The 21,217-nt window shown below is 46.6% G+C and overlaps 2 protein-coding genes across 4 annotated transcripts in view; both read left to right on the top strand.

Annotated features, from left to right (window-relative positions):
- The window catches only part of TNFSF13 (TNF superfamily member 13), a 239,485-nt gene that overhangs the window by 91,168 nt on the left and 127,100 nt on the right, over positions 1–21,217 (top strand). The window lies entirely within an intron of this gene.
- Positions 1–21,217, top strand: part of EFNB3 (ephrin B3) — a 74,806-nt gene that overhangs the window by 9,512 nt on the left and 44,077 nt on the right. Inside the window, exon 1 of one of the 3 annotated variants that reach the window (XM_053362082.1) lies at positions 2,182–2,234. The exons of the other annotated variants lie outside the window; for them this stretch is intronic. Coding sequence (XP_053218057.1) covers positions 2,197–2,234 — 38 coding nt within the window. The 5' untranslated portion in view covers positions 2,182–2,196. Of the gene's footprint in view, positions 1–2,181; positions 2,235–21,217 lie in introns of those variants that run through there. 3 annotated transcript variants of the gene reach the window in all.

Raw genomic sequence — 21,217 nt, 5'->3', positions numbered from 1 at the left:
GAATTGTAGTTTTGGTGGAGATGCCAAGACCTCAAAGAAATTCTCAGCCTCCTTCACACAGTTTCCTGGAGAGAAAGCCTGACTCCTGAACCATTTTGAAATCTGTTGCGTGCAGATGGATTCAGCCGGAGTGTCAGACAGCAAAAGGCTGCTAGCCCGACCCAACGCGCAGTCTGCTTTTTTGGCCTATAGGAGGTAGATGTGTAAAAGATCTGGGAGGATTTTGCATTAAAATGTTTTCTCCCCGTTGGTTATCTGAGAATAAGCCCTGCTGCAGGCGTGCTCATTTATTCACAAAAGTATTTATATACCATCTCGTGTAGAATATCAGTGGGGTGTAAGACTATGGATACTTTAATATAATAAAAAAGACAAAATACCATGCAGACATTAGACAGTACCAAATGATCATAGAACGACTGGCCAATCATAAGAAAAATTAAACAGATCAGGCTCGTGGCATAAAAAGGTATTCATGAGATACCCAAAAGTCAGAGGTGAGGATGACTAATGAATCTCCGCTGGAAATGTGTTGTTGTTGTTGTTGTTGTGTATAATTATATCCTGCCCTTTCCCTAGGGTGGGACTCAAGGCGCCTTACGCAAATCAAAACACAGAAGGCTATGAACGCATAAAAGATAATAGTTAAAAGGCAAAGAAACAACAATAAAAATGAATTTATTGAACTACAAATAGTATAGTATAAAAAACAGCACAGCACTCTTTAAAAAGTCATTTCCTTAAAAAAGCCCTGTCAAGCCCCCAAAGCCAGTCAGAATAAAAGTATTTTGTTGTCCTGCCGGTGGAAGGGCAGCAGAGGGAGCCTGTAGGGAGTTCCAAAGTTGCCTGGGAGCAGCCACCACCAAGAAGGCCCTGCCCCGCATCCCTGTGAGGGTGGCGGGAGCGAGAGAAAGGCCTCCCCCAAAGATCCCAGAGCCCAGGCAGATTCAAAGGGGAGAATACAGCCCTTGAGACAGTCAGAGCCGAAGCCAGATAGGGATTTATAACTCATAACCGTCCGTGTGAATTGTGAGCAGTGTCCATCTCTGTTTTAAAGCGGTTTGGAAGCCACAGTGGCGGCGGCTGAGGAGCAAGGCCTTTGGGTCCTAGCGGATAGCTCCGTGAAGACGCCAACGCTCTGCGTGGTGGCAGCTAGGGAGGAAGCAAATTCGGCGCGAGGGATCGCGATCTGCAAATAAAACCAATAATAGAGCGTAATGCCGTCATGTGCTAACCTATGCGGCGACCGCGCTTGGGATGCCATGTATAGTTCTGGTCACCCCAGAGAAAAGTTTCCTTCCTCTCTTGCAATCCTAGAACCCAGGGCCGTTTGGTGCAGCTGGGCTGGGGAAGACGAAAGAAAGTGCTTCTCATGCCGTGTCGTCCAAACGGTGGGCTACGCTCCTGCAAGTGACGGACGCCATCTTGGAAGGCTTTGCAAAAGGATTAGGCGGGTTCCCGGAGGATGGAGGCTGTCTGTGGCTGCTAGGCCGTGTTTTCCCTCCATCGTTTGTTGGAACCTTGAGAGGGGAGAGTCCTGCTTCCTGTCTTCCAAAGAGATGGCCGTCAGAACAGGACGCTGGGCTCGATGGACCTTGACCCTGACGCAGCAGGGCTTTCTGCTTACGTTCACACATGCACGCCGACACTTGAGATCCTTGCGTCATGCCGCGGACGGATACTAAGGGGGCCTAACTCGAGCAGTGCCGCGGACTCTAGGGCATGTCCTGGCGGAAACGGCACATGTTCCCGTCAGCCTGTCTGCCTTTGCCTCGGTTTCCCCCGCAGGAAACAACCGCAGCCTTCATCTCAGGGCTGTTGCCTCTTGCGACGAATGCCGGCAATGTTTGCTAACCTCTCCGCATGGAAAGGAGCCCGCTTGCGAGTTTTACGCGGAGATTTTCCGGCGCCGCTGCGGCCTTCCTGCGTAACCCGCCAGCCCCCTCGCCGAAGCTGACCCAATAAAAGTGATCCGCTTACCTGTTTCGGTTTGGCAGCTGTAAAAACCAGCAGTCAATCTGGGTGCAGCTTTGACGGCTCGGCTCCTTGTAAAATATTTTCTTCCTCTTGACACCTGGGGAGTTGCCTGTGATTCCTTGGCAAACAGATGTCAAATTGTTTAAGGCGTTTTTTGTCTTTATCTCCTGTCAGGCAATTCGGCATGAAGAATATATTCTTCCCGTTTGCCACTAGGAAATGCCACCCCTTTGCCGAAAATGTGACATTTATGATAGGTAAGAATCTCACATCTCGAGTGCTTCTGTGGAGCTAGTCTGGCACTCGTTTTGATTTTTCTCTCTTCCCCCCCGTTTTTTTTAGACTGGTGCATCCAGGTTTTATCCTTCATTGCAAATGAAAAACCAGCCGATCTGAAGTCACTTGACATTGTCCCTTACGGGGGCTTCTGGCCTTGATGGTCCTTGGTCCTGTCCCCCCCCCCCAAACCGTGTGTGGCAAACTGTAATCTGTTTCTGATTGTAGCCTTTATACTCTTTTGTCTTGCCGAGTAATCTTGTGGAGAGGATTCGGGGCGTGAGGGGTCCTGCCCTCGCCTCTGCGGCAAGGTCCGGTTGGATGGCCTTGATGGTCTTTTGCAGAGATGTAATTGCAGAACGCGGTACTTTTACTTCAGAAGCCTATCATTTCAGAGGAGGCATTGCATGCTGGTGATTTCTTTTCCCTTCCTTTGGAAAAAAGAGAGACTTTTGTGAGTGAGTGTGTGTGTGTGTGTGTGTGTACGCACACACCGTACATTCAAAGCACATCCTTCCTCCTTTGCAAAGAATCTTGGGAAATGTAGCTCTGTGAGGTGTACACTATAGTTTCCAGGATTCCCTAGGGGAAAGACGAACTTTAATGGTATTTTGTGTGTGTGTGTGTGTGTGTGTGTGTGTGTGTCTATACAGTCATACTTTGGGATGAATACGCTTTAGCTTAAATATTTTCGGGTTGCGCTCCGCGGCGACCTGGAAGTAACAGAGCGCGTCACTTCCGGGTTTCACCACTCGCACATGCGCAGACGCTCAAAATGATGTCACGCGCATGCGTGAAAGCGGTGAAACACGACCCGCAGACACACAGTCGCGTCTTATGTGCACTTCAGGATGCAAACGGGGCTCCGGAACGGATCCCGTTCGCATCCAGAGGTACCACTGTACAGTGGCACCTTGGGTTACATATGCTTCAGGTTACAGACGCTTCAGGTTACAGACTCCGCTAACCCAGAAATAGTGCTTCAGGTTAAGAATTTGCTTCAGGATGAAAACAGAAATCGTGCTCCGGCGGTGCGGCGGCAGCAGGAGGCCCCGTTAGCTAAAGTGGTGCTTCAGGTTAAGAACAGTTTCAGGTTAAGAACAGACCTCCGGAACGAATTAAGTACTTAACCCGAGGTACCACTGTATTCCACTTTTACTTCCAAGGAGGTGCACATGGTTTTCCTCCTCTGCATTTTCTCTTCACAACAACCCTGCAAGCTAGGTCAGGCCGAGAGGCCATTCGTGGCCCAAGGTCATCAAGTGAGCCTTATGACTGAGCAGGGATTCGAACCTGGCTCCCAAGTCCGCTCTGCCCAGGGGTGATTCCCAGACCATGCAGATGGAAGGCACAAGAGTTCCTTTGATCATGTGCAAAGTGCCTTTTCCTCACGACCAGTTTTCACGAACCGTGCGTGATGCCACAAGTAATAATGCTGCGCAGCCTGATTTCCTCTCTTGTCTCTCAGAAGTCTGGAATTATTCCAAAACCATTCCCTGTTTTATGCACTTCAGACCCACTGCCTCAACACCATCGCCACAGCCGCCTTCAAGTCCCTCAGGCCGTTTGGGATAAACGAGATATTTTAAAATTAAAGTGATGCCTTTTTTCTCTCTGGAGCAACAAACCGAATGAAACCGGGGTTTTCTGCCTCCTCGTTTTAAACAAATAAACAAATCTCCCGAATTTCGACACTGAATCTCTCAAATGCGTCTTTGGGGCGGATGCACAGATGTTTATGCGGCAAAAAAGTTGCTGTTGTTTTGCAGGCCCTCCGAGTGCCTTCCGGAAGGTTCCGTTTTGTTGTAGGCGTAAGGAAACATCTTTTACAAATTCATATTTCCACATTGCTTATTAACGGTTGCAACATTGAGGGGCAGATCGCCCGGTATGCATATGCATATGTGCCATTGCCAAATATTACATTGGAACAAAGTGTTAACGATTGCGCAGCTGCCCCAGCCCAGAAAAAATCCATCCGTCTTGAAACCCATGCGAATTTAGATGGGGGTGGTGTTGACAGCTACATCGCCTATTCTGATACCCAGATTCCCAGATATTTTTCACCAGCTCTGATCAGTGAGGCAGTACGATTAATCAACAAATGTTTTAATCACGGGTTAAAACTTTGCTGCCGGATAGTTCTGTTAGCTTATCAATCAAAAGCTTGGTTGTTGTTCTTTAGTCTTGTCCGACTCTTCGTGACCCCCTGGACCAGAGCACACCAGGCACTCCTGTCTTCCACTGCCGCCCGCAGTTTGGTCAAACTCATTTTAGTAGCTTCGAGAACACTGTCCAACCATCTCGTCCTCCATCGTCCCCTTCTCCTTGTGTCCTCCATCTTTCCCAACATCAGGGTCTTTTCCAGGGAGTCTTCTCTTCTCATGAGGTGGCCAAAGTCTTGGAGCCTCAGCTTCAGGATCTGTCCTCCCAGTGAGCACTCAGGGCTTATTTCCTTCAGAATGTACAGGTTTGATCTTCTTGCAGTCCATGGGACTCTCAAGAGTCTCCTCCAGCACCAGAATTCAAAAGCATCCATTCCTTGGCGATCAGCCTTCTTTATGGTCCAGCTCTCACTTCCATACATCACTACTGGGAAAACCATAGCTTTAACTATACGGACCTTTGTCGGCAAAGTGGTGTCTCTGCTTTTTAAGATGCTGTCTAGGTTTGTCATCGCTTTTCTTCCAAGAAGCAGGCGTCTTTTAATTTTGTGACTGCTGTCACCCTCTGCAGTGATCATGGAGCCCAAGAAAGTAAAATCTCTCACTGCCTCCATTTCTTCCCCTTCTATTTGCCAGGAGGTAATGGGACCAGTGGGACGCGGGTGGCGCTGTGGGTTAAACCACAGAGCCTAGGACTTGCTGATCAGAAGGTCGGCGGTTCGAATCCCCACAACGGGGTGAGCTCCCATTCCTTAGTCCCAGCTCCTGCCAACCTAGCAGTTCGAAAGCACATCAAAGTGCAAGTAGATAAATAGGTACTGCTCCAGCGGGAAGGTAAATGGTGTTTCCATGCGCTGCTCTGGTTAGCCAGAAGCGGCTTAGTCATGCTGGCCACATGACCTGGAAGCTGTCTGCGGACAAACGCCGGCTCCCTCGGCCTATAGAGTGAGATGAGCGCCGCAACCCCAGAGTCGGTCACGACTGGACTTAATGGTCAGGGGTCCCTTTACCTTTAATGGGACCAGTGGCCATGATCTTAGGTTTTTTTTTAATGTTGAGCTTCAGACCATATTTTGCGCTCTCCTCTTTCACCCTTATTAAGAGGTTCTTTAATTCCTCCTCAAATCGAAAGCTAGATAACACTAAATTTACCTTTTTAAAAACAACAACTGCAAAAGACCTTGTTTGACCATTTTCTGTGCAGACAGGGATATGGGTTGTAAACAAGGCTCTGGAAGTGATCTATTGTACACAAGGCCTCTGGTTCTCTTTCTTGTTTCTGACTGATCATCAGGCTCACAAAGAAACCCCACACCCAGCTAGGAATCCCAGGAGGTGCAATTCCTCAGGATCCTGATTATATTTTGGGCAAGGGTTCCCATGGACCGAAGTTCATCCAGGTGTGTCTGTGATTGTTCTTAGGTGAGCAGGATGGGCCAGAAGTGATGGGGAGGAGGGAGCCTGGTACCCAGAAGTCCAGTCTTGGTTCCATCTTGATGCCGTATGATTTTTAATTGTATTTTCACTGCTCCTTTCTCTCCCCCCCCCTTATTCGTTGCATTTCACTGTACTGCAGCTTGAATTCCGTGGAATTGTTCTTAACGCAATAAAATGCAACGGATAAGAAATAAAGGAAGCGATGGAAGTGCAGTCGGAAACCCGGAAGCTTCTGGCACAGAGGGAAAGAGGGGAGAAATCATTAAGTGGTCCATCGAGAGCCTTGGAAAATCCTGCCTCTTGTTCATCTGAAATTTGGGGGGTGTGGGGGTGAGGTGGTTGGCTGCTATTTGCCATTATCCTTCACCCAGCAGATATGCAGACCAACCGCATCTTCCTTTAAGACGAGACCTTTTGTGTTTGCGAAGATTGCTATCGTGTTCCCTCATGGCCTTCCCAACCCCAAGCTAAACCACTCCAGCTCCTTTGATCTTTCCTAGATATTTTCTTCCCCAGGCCTCAAAAGCATTTTGGGGCGTCTAGGATCTATTTTTCACAAGGGATCGTAAGCGAGGACCTTATCTTGGGAGAGAGGGCAGTTTGCTGGCTGGGGCAAGTCTTTTGCAGATGTTTTTCACGGCGGGGCTAGTGGCAATAAATGCCTACTGCTTTCAAGGGATAAAGCAGGGGGTTTTTGGGGGGTGTGTGTTGCAAATCAACCCGATGTATTCCGGCGGATTTTCGTAAAAAGTGTACATGTGGTTTTGTGGCAGCTTTCACAGGGCAGTTTTGCTATAAATCTCTAAGAACAGAGATGGACTATGGTCCATCATACTCCAGCAACCTGTTCTCTCATAGTGGCCAACCAGGTGCCCATGATGGGAACCCCACAATCAGGATTCGAACACAAGACCCCTCTCTCTTCCTGCTGTTCAGAAGCATTGCTGCCTTCAGTCGTGGAAGAAGAGCCTAACCATTGTGGCTTGTAGCCCCCCCGTAGCCCTTTCTTCCATGAATTTGTAAAATCCTCGGTTAAAGCTAGCCGGTTTGCCGCCCGCTGCTACTTCCTGTACGAGTGAGTCCAATAGTTTAACACAGTTAATCCTCTGAGCAGGTTTAATACTGGATACGATCCCTGGTACTGTTCCTTCATACAAATTTATTTTTAATTTTAATTTTTTCAATTTTTTTTATTAGTTTTCCAAATTTATAACAAACATATCCACAAACATAAAAAGAAAACATCAAACAAACAAACATATATCCTGGCTGTAGAAATTCAACTTTTGTTATCTTTGTTAAGTGACTTTCCTCGAATCCCCCTGGCTGAGTTTCCGTATAAATCATTCTAGCAGTTTTCCAAAACTGATTTCACATAAAATTTACTTAGTCCATTAACATCTATATTTCTTTTCATTTTAACTTTTATCCATAGTATTCTACAACATCACATATTTAAATCCTAGGCCAATCTGATACTCGCAAGTAATTCTATTTAAGTTATCTTAACATATTTAACTAAATAGTCTTTGAATTTTTTCCATTCCTCTTGATACTCCTCCTCCTGGTTGCTCTTCCGGTCAGGTTGGTCCTTCATACAAATTTAGGGCACTATCCACATGACACGATCCTCATCCGAATGCTGAACCTGTCTCATCTTCTCATTCCGTCTTCTTTGGCGATCCCTCGTAGCCGAGTAAGATTGTCTTCCATAAACACAGCTTTATCAATGAGTCCGTAAGTGACTGTGGAGGCCAATTCTGGATCCACACGTCCTTCCACAATGGGGACATTGGTTTCCAGGCGGGAGTTGATCACGGTGTGGATTTGCCAAGCGCGCCTTCCTCTTAGCACGTTCCTCCCTTGCGTCCTGAGTTCGAGTGTCTTCAAAGCCCATGACACCTTTGGGTAAAGGCTGTTCTCCAACTGGAGTGCTCGCAGGCCAGTGTTTCCCAATTGTCAGTGTTTATACTACAATTTTTAAGGTTTGCTTTGAGGCAGTCTTTGAACCTCTTTTGTTGACCATTACACTTTCCATTACGCTTTTGTTGACCATTACGCTTTCTGAGTTCAGTTCATTCTCATTTACTTACCACTTCCATGGAAAATCATCCAGTAAGTTGAAACAAAGCTTAAGGCCCTGCAGAAACCATCAGTCTGGTATAAACTGGAGGCAGAGAATACGGGATGGGGCCTTCGGATGAGGACAGTGTTATGCAGACTTGCGTGCATAAGCAGAACAGTCCATTATTATTATTATTATTATTATTATTATTATTATTAATCTGTTGGTATACCACATATCTCAGGGTGGTTCACAATTAAAATTCCAAGCGAAAACCACAAAATGCATAGTAGAAATAACAGCCGCAGCAAGAACAACAACAAACCAATACCCTTCCCTGCAACCAGGGATAGAAATTAGCCCAGGCTCCAGGGGCAAATGGGTCCATTTGCGACCGCGTGGAGATCCCTGGATACCAGGTTGGCAGCAGGGCAAAGCAAAATGTCCCTTAAGAGAAGAAGGCTCTGAAATATTTCCCTTGGAAGTTTGAATTTGTTTTATTCTGTGTTCTTTTATTTGATGTTCCTCCATGTTGTAAACCGCTTTGAGGTTTGTGTTTTTTAAAGCGGTATAGAAACGAAATGAACAACAACAAACGACAAATTTCATGGTGGGTGGGGAGAAGAAAACGGCGCCTAGACAGCGCACTGTGGCGGCCGAAACCTAAATTTAAGGTGCTGTTTGGCAATCGGCTTATATACTTGAGATTCTAATACTGCCCGCAACACATTTATAAAAGGGCATTGGATGTTGATTGTGAGTCCGTGATAAACTTCCATGAAAGGCCTGGCAAGAACCTTCAGTGCCATAATATTGCATTAACTCTGATCAGAAGCGCAACATTTCCTCCTGTTAAAAAGATAATTTGCCATCTCCCCCCTCTGCATTTGTTTCCCCCCAAAAAAACTTTATTGATTTTCCAAAATTTTAAACAAACAAACAAACATCGTAACTGAACTTGGTCCAATCTTAGTAACATTGTTAAATGATTTCCTCAAATTCCCTTGACTGAATTTCATTATATATCATTGTAACGGTTTTCCAAAATAAAGTCTCATAAAATTTACCACTTCTGCTTTTTTTGGGGGGTAATAATAATAATAATAATAATAATAATAATAATAATAATAATAATTTTTTATTTATATCCCGCCCTCCCCAGCCGAAGCCGGGCTCAGGATGGCTAACAACAATAAAATAAGGCAACATTTTAAAATCATTTCATTAAAAAATTACTTCAAATCAAATTGATAGCAACCATTGGGTAGAGTTCTGTGAAGATTGCCAAAGGAGGGAGTCAGGCTGTGCCCTGGCCAAAGGCCTGGTGGAACAGCTCTGTCTTGCAGGCCCTGCGGAAAGATGTCAAGTCCCGCAGGGCCCAAGTCTCTTGACCAGAGATGTTCCCTTTGTGATGGTGCATAGCACCACATTGCACCTGATAAGCCCCAGAATCTCTCTTGCAATACCCCTGAATTTAGGTTTCTCCCCCTTTTCCTTCTTCCCCTAAATTGAGTTTGCAACCCGCCCCGCCCCCCCAATCCGCACCGCTCCCCGCCGAACGAGACCTTTTAAAAGCTCGTAGCGCAATGAGTTCTGTGGTGGTTAATGATGACTGGGGAGAGCAATAAGGCGCTTTTCAGGTGGGGCACATCTGCTTACAGGTGTTGCAGGATAGCGCATGAAGCTTCGGCATGTGACCGTAAATCCACCTTCCTGTTCAGCCCTCGACTGCTTTTAAAAACTGGTTTCCTGCCCATATTGAAAACCGCATTACATTAATTCCTCCGCAGCCCACCCCCGTGCACACAAACGGTGAAAAAAGAAAGAAAAAGAAAGGGGGGGGGGGTCCTACAAGGTCCTTTTTTGTATTGTGGTTTTTTCAGCCGCGGCTTTTTTTGTTGTTTCATGGTGCAGATTCGGTTTACGGGGATAACATTTTTGGTTCTTGTCGGGGGGTTTTGGCTAGGCACCGAATGGAAATTGTGACGACTATAGACGATCTACAAAGAGTTTTGGGTTTGGTTTTTTTTAAAAGGGGGGTCATCTTTCTCTCCTTTGTGAGAGCGACTCTCATGTCCTTTCCACTGCCGTGTGCGCACTTAAATATCTGCTGATGCGGCCCAGTAAATCCCAGCTTTCTCCTTTTATTAAAATCGACAGTTCTGTGTCCCGGAGCCAGGACAGGCTCAGCTGCCTTGGCAGCGAAGTCTCCAAAGACTCCTCTGCTTACGACGTCGAAATTCCCGATAAAATTAAGGAGCAAATAATTGCACGCCCCTAATCGGACTCCGCAAGGGTGTCGCCGGTGTGACCTTCACGCCGTGCAGCGATGGCCGGACCGCCGGCGAAGAAGGAAACCTCCCTTGTACCAGGTCTCCATCCCCTTTGAACCTGATCTAGCATAGCTCTTGGCCAGGCAAGGTCCCAAGTGATATCTCCTCTCCTGATAATAAATAAAAGTCTTGACTCGGGGATCAAGATAGGCCGATCCATCAATTTCACTTTCTCTCAGGCTCCTGAGTTTCTGAGTATCAGATTGCCACATTTCCAAATCAGTATGCAACTTTAAAAAATAAATAAATTCACCAGAGGTGTTTTAGCACTAATTTCTTCCGATACGAGTCATTTGCCCTAATGCATTTATTTAATGCAATATAATGTACCGTATTTTTTGCTCTATAAGACGCACCAGACCACAAGATGCACCTAGTTTTTGGAGGAGGAAAACAAGGAAAAAAATATTCTGAATCTCAGAAGCCAGAACAGCAAGAGGGATCGCTGCGCAGGGATCCCTCTTGCTGTTCTGGCTTCTGGGATAGCTGCACAGCCAGCATTCGCTCCATAAGACGGACACACATTTCCCCTTACTTTTTAGGAGGGGAAAAAGTGAGTCTTATAGAGCAAAAAATACGGTGTGTGTGTGTGTGTATAATTTTGGGTTTACAAAAATAATTAAATAAAAAAAAATTTAAAAATTATTTTGGGTTTATAAATTTACGCATTTATATGCACACTTTATGCTAGTGTAGCGGCTCCCAACTTTTATGGGTACATAGACCCATTTTTAACCTCAAGACATTTCACAGAAGACACCCCCAGGACCCTTGCCCTAATTGTTGTTTATTTTAAGCTCCGCTAAATAACGAAACCGAACGACGAAAAACCTCATTTGCAACTGTGCCAAAGTCAAAGAAAGCAGTAAACATTTATTTATTTCCTCCATGCACCCGCCGACCAGCAAACCAAGCGTTTAGTTCCAAAAGGTATTAAATATGAATTTATTTCTTCCTAAATATGAATTCATCCATTCATTCATTTTCCCAGTATACTTACTGATCAAGCCCATTAGTTAATTCAGAAATGTATGAAAGATAACTTTATTTATAGCCAGAAATAAATTCCTTCATCCGTTTTCCTGGGGTACCCAATGATCAGCAGCCCAACTAATCGATCAGACTGAACTAAAATACAAATTTATTTCTTTCTTTCCAAGTGAACCGGGTTGAAGCCATCCCCGAGAGAATTAAAATGAAAACTGTAATTGCCACTAATGTTACATATTCCCACGCAAAGGACTGCCAGCTGTATAGTTCAATGAAATCCCCAACCCCTGTCAGTAAAGCTATTTATGTGTACAGCTAAATCGATTCTATCTTACTTATATTTATTGTCTGATTAGGATTGGGGGGGGGGGAGCCCACCAACGCTCCACAAAAATCAAAACGATAAATCTCTGTGTGTGCGGTGTAACACCGTGAAGTTGTTACAGAAAGTACCACGCTTTTTAACGACAAAAAAAGGGGCCGGTACCCTTGGGGGGAAAACCCTGTCTGTGCACAACGCAACGTAAGAAACCAAAACACGCCAGGCACACACACACTGGGGACAAAGTTGGGAAGCACATGTCCCTGGGATTTGCCGCCAGTTTGTTTTGTGTATGCCTTGCACCAAGCACCAACGAAGGAAAAAGCAGGAAGGCCATAGACCTTAAGCCGCTGGACCATGTTCCCACGCTTTTGGGCGGCCACAAGATCCTCAGGAATATTCCAGGATCCCTGGGGGTGGAGATGGAGGCAGCCACAGCAGAGGAAAGCGAGCGAGCGGAAAAATCAGTAAGACTGGAAGGCACTTTCCCTGTGTACGCCTTTCGGTACACGGCTTGAGAACAGCATTGCAAAATCCGCGGAGGTGTGGATTTCGGTGGACGGCCATCGTTCGGTTCGCGTATTGTTTCAGAAGTGTGCGGGCTTGTCTTTAAAGGAGAACCAAATCGGGTGTTTTCTCCCGACTCTAAGGTTACCAGATTTTTTTTCCAATTACAGTGGTACCTCGGGTTACATACGCTTCAGGTTACAGACTCCGCTAACCCAGAAATAGTGCTTCAGGTTAAGAACTTTGCTTCAGGATGAGAACAGAAATTGGGCTCCGGCGGCAGCAGGAGGCCCCATTAGCTAAAGTGGTGCTTCAGGTTAAGAACAGTTTCAGGTTAAGAACGGACCTCCGGAACGAATTAAGTACTTAACCTGAGGTAGCACTGTAAACCGGGGACACTTTTCAACTTCAATGGATTTTGTACAGGGACTGATTTGTAAATCCGGGGACCATTCCCGGGAAATGGGGACATCTGGTAGCCTTATTCTAGAGGTGTGGGCAAACATAATAATAATAATAATAATAATAATAATAATAATAATAATAATAATAATAATAATTTATTATTTATACCTCGCCCATCTGGCTGGGTTTCCCCAGCCACTCTGGGCGGCTTCCAACCGAATATTAAAAACATTAAAAACTTCCCTAAACAGAGCCTCCTTCAGTTGTCTTTTAAAAGTAAAATAGTTGTTTATTGCCTTGACATCTGCTGGGAGGGTGTTCCACAGGGTGGGTGCCACCACCGAGAAGGCCCTCTGCCTGGTTCCCTGTAACCTCACTTCTCACAATGAGGGAACCGCCAGAAGGCCCTTGGAGCTGGACCTCAGTGAACAATGGGGGTGGAGATGCTCCTTCAGGTATCCTGGGCCTTTGAGGCCATTTAGGGCTTTAAAGATCAGTACCAACACTTTGAATTGAGCTCGAAAACATACTGGGAGCCAATGTAGGTCTTTCAAGACAGGTGTTATGTGGTCTCGGCGGCCGCTCCCAGTCACCAGTCTGGCTGCCGCATTCTGGATTAATTGCAGTTTCCGAGTCACCTTCAAAGGTAGCCCCACTTAAGTGCAACATAGAAGAAACGGATGGTCTCCCTTTCTTGCAACGCTAGAATTCGTGGCCATAACAAAGGAGGCTGAATGTTGGAAGATTCAGGGCACATAAAAAGAAGGGCTTCTTCATGCAGCCCACACGAAACTCTGGAACTCGCTCCCAAAGGCAGAAGCGAATGGCGCCAACTTGACTTTGAAAGAGGATTCTGGGAGAAAAAGCGACCAGTGGCAACCGGCCATGATGGTTATCTGTGGTCAGAGGCAGCGATGCTTTCGGGTACCAGTGGCTGGAAGCCACTGGGAGAAGAGAGTCAATCTTGTGTTTGAATCCTGCTTGCGTGTTTCCAATGGGGGCATCTGGTTTTCCTCTGTGAGAACAGGCAGTGGGCCTCTGGCCTGATCCAGGAACCTCTCCTAATGTTGTTATGGGTGCGAGCGAGCAAAGCCACATGCTGCGAGGGTGGGGGGCAGAGAGGAAAGGAAATTCCTCCTCAGCTGCACACAATTAACTTCAGAAATTTATTGCCACGCTGGGGCGGAGGGGATCACGAGCTTTTAACAGGACGAGGCGAGCGCTCCCCAACCCGGCGCTCACCAGATGGCCTGGGCTACAGCCCCCGTCAGAAAACAGAACATCTGGAGGGGGGGCACCAGGATTGGGAAGGCCGGATTAGGCAAACGGAGGGGCAGATAGGTAATGGTGAACAACTCCGGAACCTCTCTCTGTCCCCGGCAGCATATCTCCCCGATCGCCAGATGTGGGGGGCAGGAGAAGGCCTAGCAGTTGCTACCATGCCTTCCCCGCTTCTGAGTTTTCCGGAGACATCTGGCCAGCCACTGTTAGCCGACCCGGAGTGCCAGACTACATTGCTCTTCCCTCTGACCTGAGACAGCGATTCTTATCGTCTTATGTTGCTCCCTAATTTGACTCGGGAAATAATTTTCCTTCTCGGAGCCCAAGTCCTGGCGTCGTTTCCCCCCCTCAAGTGCTGCTTTAGTGCAAAACGTGCAACCGAAAACACACACACACACCGCACGGGAGGGGGAAAACGAGGCCATGTACATGTTGCTGTTATTTTTAAAACCAAGGCGATAACGGCGGTTATCAATCACAACCAGCCGCCGAGGGCCTTCCCTTAAAAGCTGAAAATAATATCTGAAAGCTTGTTGATGGAGGATTAAGCTGGAGTTATCCATCGGAAGGGAAACTCGGCTGGGCGAGGGCGGCTCCGTCTCGGACACCTGGCTGCGGCCATTCTCGATACCCACCGAGGGGCGGAACTGAATCGTGTCCATTTCCAGGAACTCTGGTGGAAAGCGAGGGCTCAAATTTAAACCCTTCAGCAGCCCACTGTGATGGGAGGGCGATTAGCTAGCCGTAATACCAGCTCCTGCCCCTTCTACTTTCCTGGTCTTGATTCTTTGGGCAAATCATCTCGGCATTGTGTCCAATTGGCCAAATCATCATCTATTGTGAATGCAGAATGGTGGGAAAGGGGACCTTTATTTGTGGCATAATTTTTCTCCCTCCTCCTCCTCCTCCTGGCTTTTCCTTGGCTCCTGTTTTGACTTCTTGCTCTCCCCTCCTTCCAACCCTTTGTGTGATTCAAGAGCCCCTTGGAAACCAGAGCAGGGAGAACGGGGGGGGGGGGGGGGTTGTTCGTTGGTGAAGTGCCATCGTGTCACCTGGGCTCCGTGCATCTAGCAAAAGAGCAGAGGCCCAGTCGCCGATCGATGTTTCCGAGGCACTTAAAAATCAGTCCCCTCTTGTTAAATCAACAGGCAACTGTTCAGGCGGCGGGTAATTTGCCGCACTAATCTATATGGGGCTGCGCGAGTGCCGGCAACAGATCTATGGGCGCCCTTGCGAAACCGTGGAAGGGCGCTTTTTTTTTCGAGCGGGGAACAGGAAACAGTGCGATGCTTTCTACACACACACACAGAGGTAGCAGTGAGATGTAAGCAATTTGCCCACAATGCATCACATATGGGCATTGTTGACGTGGGGCAGAAAGTAGAAGGCCTCTGAAGTCTCTAGGCTGGTCTGGTGCCCCTCTGATGGGGGCAGGCGGTGGGTCTGAATCTCCCAGCGAGCGAGAGTGCCTTTAATTACTGTATTGTTATTTTTAAATTAAGATTTTGCATGCAGCTTACAAGTTTTAGCCCGGCAGGAGCTGGCTGCAAATAATAGTATAAACTTGTGAAGGTAGAGGAGGCCCTTCAATTCTCCCTCCTCCCCTCTCCCAATTAACCCCCGTCTCCACGGCTCAGGCCTCGTTTTTTATTTGAATGACATGCTCTCAGCAACTGTGGCTCATGACATCGCTAGGGTCTCCCTGTGACATCACCGGGGCCCGTCCCATGACATTCACAACACCTCCCCCTAGGTCTCAGGTTTGGGCCCTGAAATCTGGGGTGCCCCTGATCTGGCATTCTTCGTCCTTGTCCGTTTTCAGCCTTGAATGGCGAGACGGGATGAAATGCAAACAAGGTGTGACTCGTGAAACATGGCCACAGAGTCGCCAACCATCCTGGTTTGGCTGGGGCCTCTTGGCGGAGACATAATGAATGGGGGATGGATGGTGGCTAACAGATTGAGGTTGAATCCTATCAAGACAAAAGTACTGTTTTGGGGGGACAAGAGGCAGGCAGGTGTGGTGGACTCCCTGGTCCTGAATGGGGCAACTGTGCCCCTGAAGGACCAGGTGTGCAGCCTGGGAGTCATTTTGGACTCAGCACTGTAAATGGAGGCGCAGGTCAATTCTGTGTCCAGGGCAGCTGTCTACCAGCTCCATCTGGTACGCAGGATGAGACCCACCCTGCCCGCAGACTGTCTCGCCAGAGTGGTGCATGCTCTGGTTATCTCCCGCTTGGACTACTGCCATGCGCTCTACATGGGGCTACCTTTGAAGGTGACCTGGAAACTGTAACTAATCCAGAATGCGGCAGCTAGACTGGTGACGGCCGCTGGGACCACATAACACCGGTCCTGAAAGACCTACATTGGCTCCCAGTACGTTTCTGACCTCAATTCAAAGTGTTGGTGCTGACCTTGAAAGCCCTAAACAGCCTCGGTCCAGTATATCCCCATCGTTCTGCCCAGACACTGAGGTCCAGCGCTGAGGGCCTTCTAGCAGTTCCCTCCCTGCGAGAAACCAAGTTACAGGAAACCAGTCAGAGGGCCTTCTTGGTGGTGGCGCCCGCCCTGTGGAATGCCCTCCCACCAGATGTCAAAGAGAAGAACAACTACCAGACTTAGATGACACCAGAAGGCAGTCCTCTTTAGGGAAGCTTTTAATGTTTAACTGATCACTGTATTTTAATACTCTGTTGTAAGCCGCTCAGATTGGCTGGGGAAACCCAGCCAGATGGGCGGGGTATAAATAATAAATTCTACTCAATTCTATTCTGTTCTAATGCCTACATGGTCATAATTTTACATATCAGTTTTGGTTATGCATCTTTGAATTCTGGAGCCTCTCTCTCTCTCTGTGTGTGTGTACACAAACAATCACCTCCTGCTTTCTAGAATCGGCTCTACCAAGAAACCAGAGGCCTTTCTTCTCGGCATTGTCGGCCAATTGGTGCCAAAGAAGGACAGAACTTTTTTTATGTACGCTACAACAGCAGCAAGAATACTCATTGCAAAGTATTGGAAGACACAAGATCTACCCACTTTGGAAGAATGGCAGACGAAGGTGATAGACTATATGGGACTGGCAGAAATGACTGGCAGAATCCGAGACCAGGGAGAAGAGTCGGTGGAAGAAGATTGGAAGAAATTCAAAGACTATCTACAGAAATATTGTAAAATTAATGAATGTTAGAATGATGTTGGATAGAAATTAAGTGGTTTCCAGCTGTAATGCTTTAAGAGAATATGAAAAAAGGGTTATAAATAGGTAAAAATCTAATGGTAAGGATTTGCTGAACCAACAATTTGAAGTGGAATACAAAAAAGGGAGGTATGAGGAGGTCCGGGAAACAAGCTAAAGGAAAATAAGCAATGGAAAATCTGTGTGTTTTTAACTATTTTTATTTTGTATTTTTGTTATTTTTTTCATTTTTATTGTAATACTTTAAAAAATCTTAATAAATATCTTATAAAAAAAAATAAAATCGGCTCTACCAATGGGGAGAGGTGACATGCTTAGGGAATATTGTTAAAATGGTCATTTAGCTCAGCCTTTGCTGATCTGGCACCTTGCAGCTGTTGACGGGAGTTGTAGTTCAAAACGACCTTGACAGATTGGAGAACTGGGCCAAAACAAACAAGATGAATTTTAACAGGGGAAAATGTAAAGTATTGCACTTGGGCAAAAAAAATGAGAGGCACAAATACAAGACGGGTGACACCTGGCTTGAGAGCAGTACATGTGAAAAGGATCTAGGAGTCTTGGTTGACCACAAACTTGACATGAGCCAACAGTGTGACGCGGCAGCTAAAAAAGCCAATGCAATTCTGGGCTGCATCAATAGGATTATAGCATCTAGATCAAGGGAAGTAATAGTGCCACTGTATTCTGCTCTGGTCAGACCTCACCTGGAGTACTGTGTCCAGTTCTGGGCACCACAGTTCAGGAAGGACACTGACAAACTGGAACGTGTCCAGAGGAGGGCAACCAAAATGGTCAAAGGCCTGGAAACGATGCCTTATGAGGAACGGCTAAGGGAGCTGGGCATGTTTAGCCTGGAGAAGAGGAGGCTAAGGGGTGATATGATAGCCATGTTCAAATATATAAAAGGATGTCACATAGAGGAGGGAGAAAGGTTGTTTTCTGCTGCTCCAGAGAAGCGGACACGGAGCAATGGATCCAAACTACAAGAAAGAAGATTCCACCTAAACATTAGGAAGAACTTCCTGACAGTAAGAGCTGTTTGACAGTGGAATTTGCTGCCAAGGAGTGTGGTGGAGTCTCCTACTTTGGAGGTCTTTAAGCAGAGGCTTGACAACCATATGTCAGGAGTGCTCTGATGGTGTTTCCTGCTTGGCAGGGGGTTGGACTCGATGGCCCTTGTGGTCTCTTCCAACTCTATGATTCTATGATTCTAAAGCAGCTGGAGGGCGCCGGGTTGGCAGAGGCTGATGGATTTCACAGCCACTGCAGCTTCATTTTTTAAAGAGTTTGGGGTTGCTATATGGATTTTCTCCCTAGGGCACCGAAACGCAGGGCTGTGGCGCTGGCCAGCCCTCGGGAGTTAGGCCGGAGGCTACGCAGCAAGCGTTCCTGAGGTTATTTTGCTGAGGAGCAGACAAGGGTAGCTGGTGCTGCTCTCCTTAATTAGGTCATGAACAATTTGGAGCAGTTTGATGCTAAAATAAAAATAATGTTATGCCCCAGACTGTTTGAAAAGAGTTTTTAAACTCTTCGGCGAGGAGGGGAGCTTACAAAATGTGAATCTCAGCAGTTCTATTCTGTACCTTATACGCTGTGTTTCCCTTTAGGGGAAAGATATCCCCTTTTGTATTTATTTGTTTGTGGTTTTGCATGTTATTATTTTTTTCCCCTTCCAAAGTTGGAAACCTCCTGGTCCCAAGTTTATTTTTTTGGGGTGCTAACCTTTTTCTTACGGTCTCTAGGGCACATGACACCAAAATCAAGGGCCTTGAGAGGTTTTTTGCTAGCTGGTGGTGCCATTATTTAAACTTAACAGTCCTTTTAAAAAAGCAAAGCAAAAGTAGTTTAAATAAAGCAGGGGTCAGCAAACTTTTTCAGCAGGGGGCTGGTCCACTGTCCCTCAGACCTTGTGGGGGGCCGGGCTATATATATATATTTTTGGGGAAAACAAATTCCTATGCCCCACAAATAACCCAGAGATGCATTTTAAATAAAAACTCATGTAAAAACATGCTGATTCCCGGACTGTCTGCGGGCCGGATTGAGAAGGCGATTGGGCCGGATCCGGCCCCTGGGCCTTAGTTTGCCTACCCATGAAATAGACTTCTAAAATGTTACTGTATTCTGATAGGCATCATACACACACACACAGCCAGCCTCCGAGGTTTTGGAGACCAGGACGTGCTTCCAAAAAATTCTTAAGTGCAGAAATAAATCCTCAAATTACTGGTTTTCTTTTTAATAAAAAATGAAAAATGAAGTGCATGAAAGAAGTGCGTTTTCTAGGGTGCATCTAACAAGACAGCCTCCTGTCATTCTTTTGTTTTTAAAATGTCTCTCTGGGTGTCGTTTTTTCCTTCCAGCAGGGAACTCTTAAAGGCAAACAGTGTAGCAATAAATATCAAAATAAGGCAACAGCAAAATCAGCAGACAGAACAGATCGCATTTGGCAAGGAAAAGCCAGCTTATCAGCGGTTCAAAAACAAACAAAAGAAATCTCCATTTAGTTCTTTAACTAGCTGAACCTTCATCTGGTCTTGGGAGGCAGATTTTGACCCTCCCCAGATATCAGTCCCAGGAATGCAAAAGGGGGGGGTCATTGAAGATTGGGGAGCAGACCCCCCCGGAGGAAGGCCCTTAGGTAGCAAAGTCTTGATCGATTTAGGACCTTAAAAGCAGCAACCAGCATCTTGCACTGAGTACAGATCAAATAGGACCAGCGTTTGTTAGGTCTTTAAATTTATCAATTGTGTGGAAACAAGTTTCAGTGCAAATAATAATAATAATAATAATAATAATAATAATAATAATAATAATTGTACCCCACCTCATATAGTAGGTTGCCCCATATATACTGTATATGGGAACTAAAAATAAAGTCTATACAGTGGTACCTCGGGTTAAGCATTTTATTCGTTCTGGAGGTCCGTTCTTAACCTGAAACTGTTCTTAACCTGAAGCACCACTTTAGCTAATGGGGCCTCCTGCTGCTGCCGCACTGCCGGAGCACGATTTCTGTTCTTATCCTGAAGCAAAGTTCTTAACCTGAAGCACTGTTTCTGGGTTAGCGGAGTCTGTAACCTGAAGCGTACGTAACCTGAAGCGTATGTAACCTGAGGTGCCACTGTAAATGCTTCCTTCCGTAGGGCTGTTTTAAGTCGGATTGCTGTTTGAAACACTTTGGTTCTGGATTCTTGACGTGAGTTAGACCTAAAGTAAAGATAAAGGGACCCCTGACCATTAGGTCTAGTCGTGGCCGACTCTGGGGTTGCGGCGCTCATCTCACTTTACTGGCCGAGGGAGCCAGTGTACAGCTTCCGGGTCATGTGGCCAGCATGACCAAGCCACTTCTGGCAAACCAGAGCAGCGCATGGAAACGCCGTTTACCTTTCCGCCAGAATGGTACCTATTTATCTACTTGCACTTTGACGTGCTTTCGAACTGCTAGGTTGACAGGAGCAGGGACCGAGCAACGGGAGCTCACCCCGTTGCGGGGATTCGAACCGCCGACCTTCTGATCGGCAAGTCCTAGGCTCTGTGGTTTAAGTTAGTTAAGGCCTAACTCTTCCTCCTGCTCTGCTTTTTCCCCCCTGGGGAAAACCACTCTTTGGTGCTCATTTGGAGCAAACGGAAATCTGGTTTCCCATGGATTGCAGTTTGTTCCAATTTAAAGCTAAGCGGTGGGTTTTCCCTGGGAAAGGATTGGTGCAAGGGGAAAACCGCTCGGAGCTGTGCTTCCTAGGCGCTGGACAAGTGGAACCGGGGACGAGCCCATCGCTCACTACTGTAAAATTCAGAAAATTGTAGGCATTTATTCTAAGCCAAGTCATGCAGCACAGCAAAAAGCGAGTGGTCTAGGCAGCCGAGGTTTGAAAGGCAGAAGTCAACAGTTTGTACTGGGCTTGTGGCCAAAATAATAGGAATTTAGGCTAGACAGTTGACAATCGATCTGCATCATTTATGGGAAACAAGGGAATGTATTAGGGCAGGATAAATGGCTTGACCAGCCTAGCTAGCACATTTAGCCTAAACGAGTAATAGCGTTTGGTGCAATAATGAGGGTATAAAAGGCGAAAGAACATGGAGACGGGAGTAATTTGCATGTTTAATCTGAACAAGTTCCAGGCAAACAGTCTCGCCTCTGGATGAGCCCCTAAGTCTTCCCCAAGGCATGTGCAAAGTCTTGACGTAGTCGAGCCTGGAGGCTACTAGCGCATGGACAGCCATGATCGTGTCTGCCCCAAAGAAAGGGCA

This window comes from Podarcis raffonei, chromosome 13 (genome assembly GCF_027172205.1).
Source record: "Podarcis raffonei isolate rPodRaf1 chromosome 13, rPodRaf1.pri, whole genome shotgun sequence".
Taxonomy (NCBI): Eukaryota; Metazoa; Chordata; class Lepidosauria; order Squamata; family Lacertidae; genus Podarcis; species Podarcis raffonei.
Note: the sequence above shows the minus strand (reverse complement) of the source record. Positions and strands in the feature narration are given on the sequence as shown.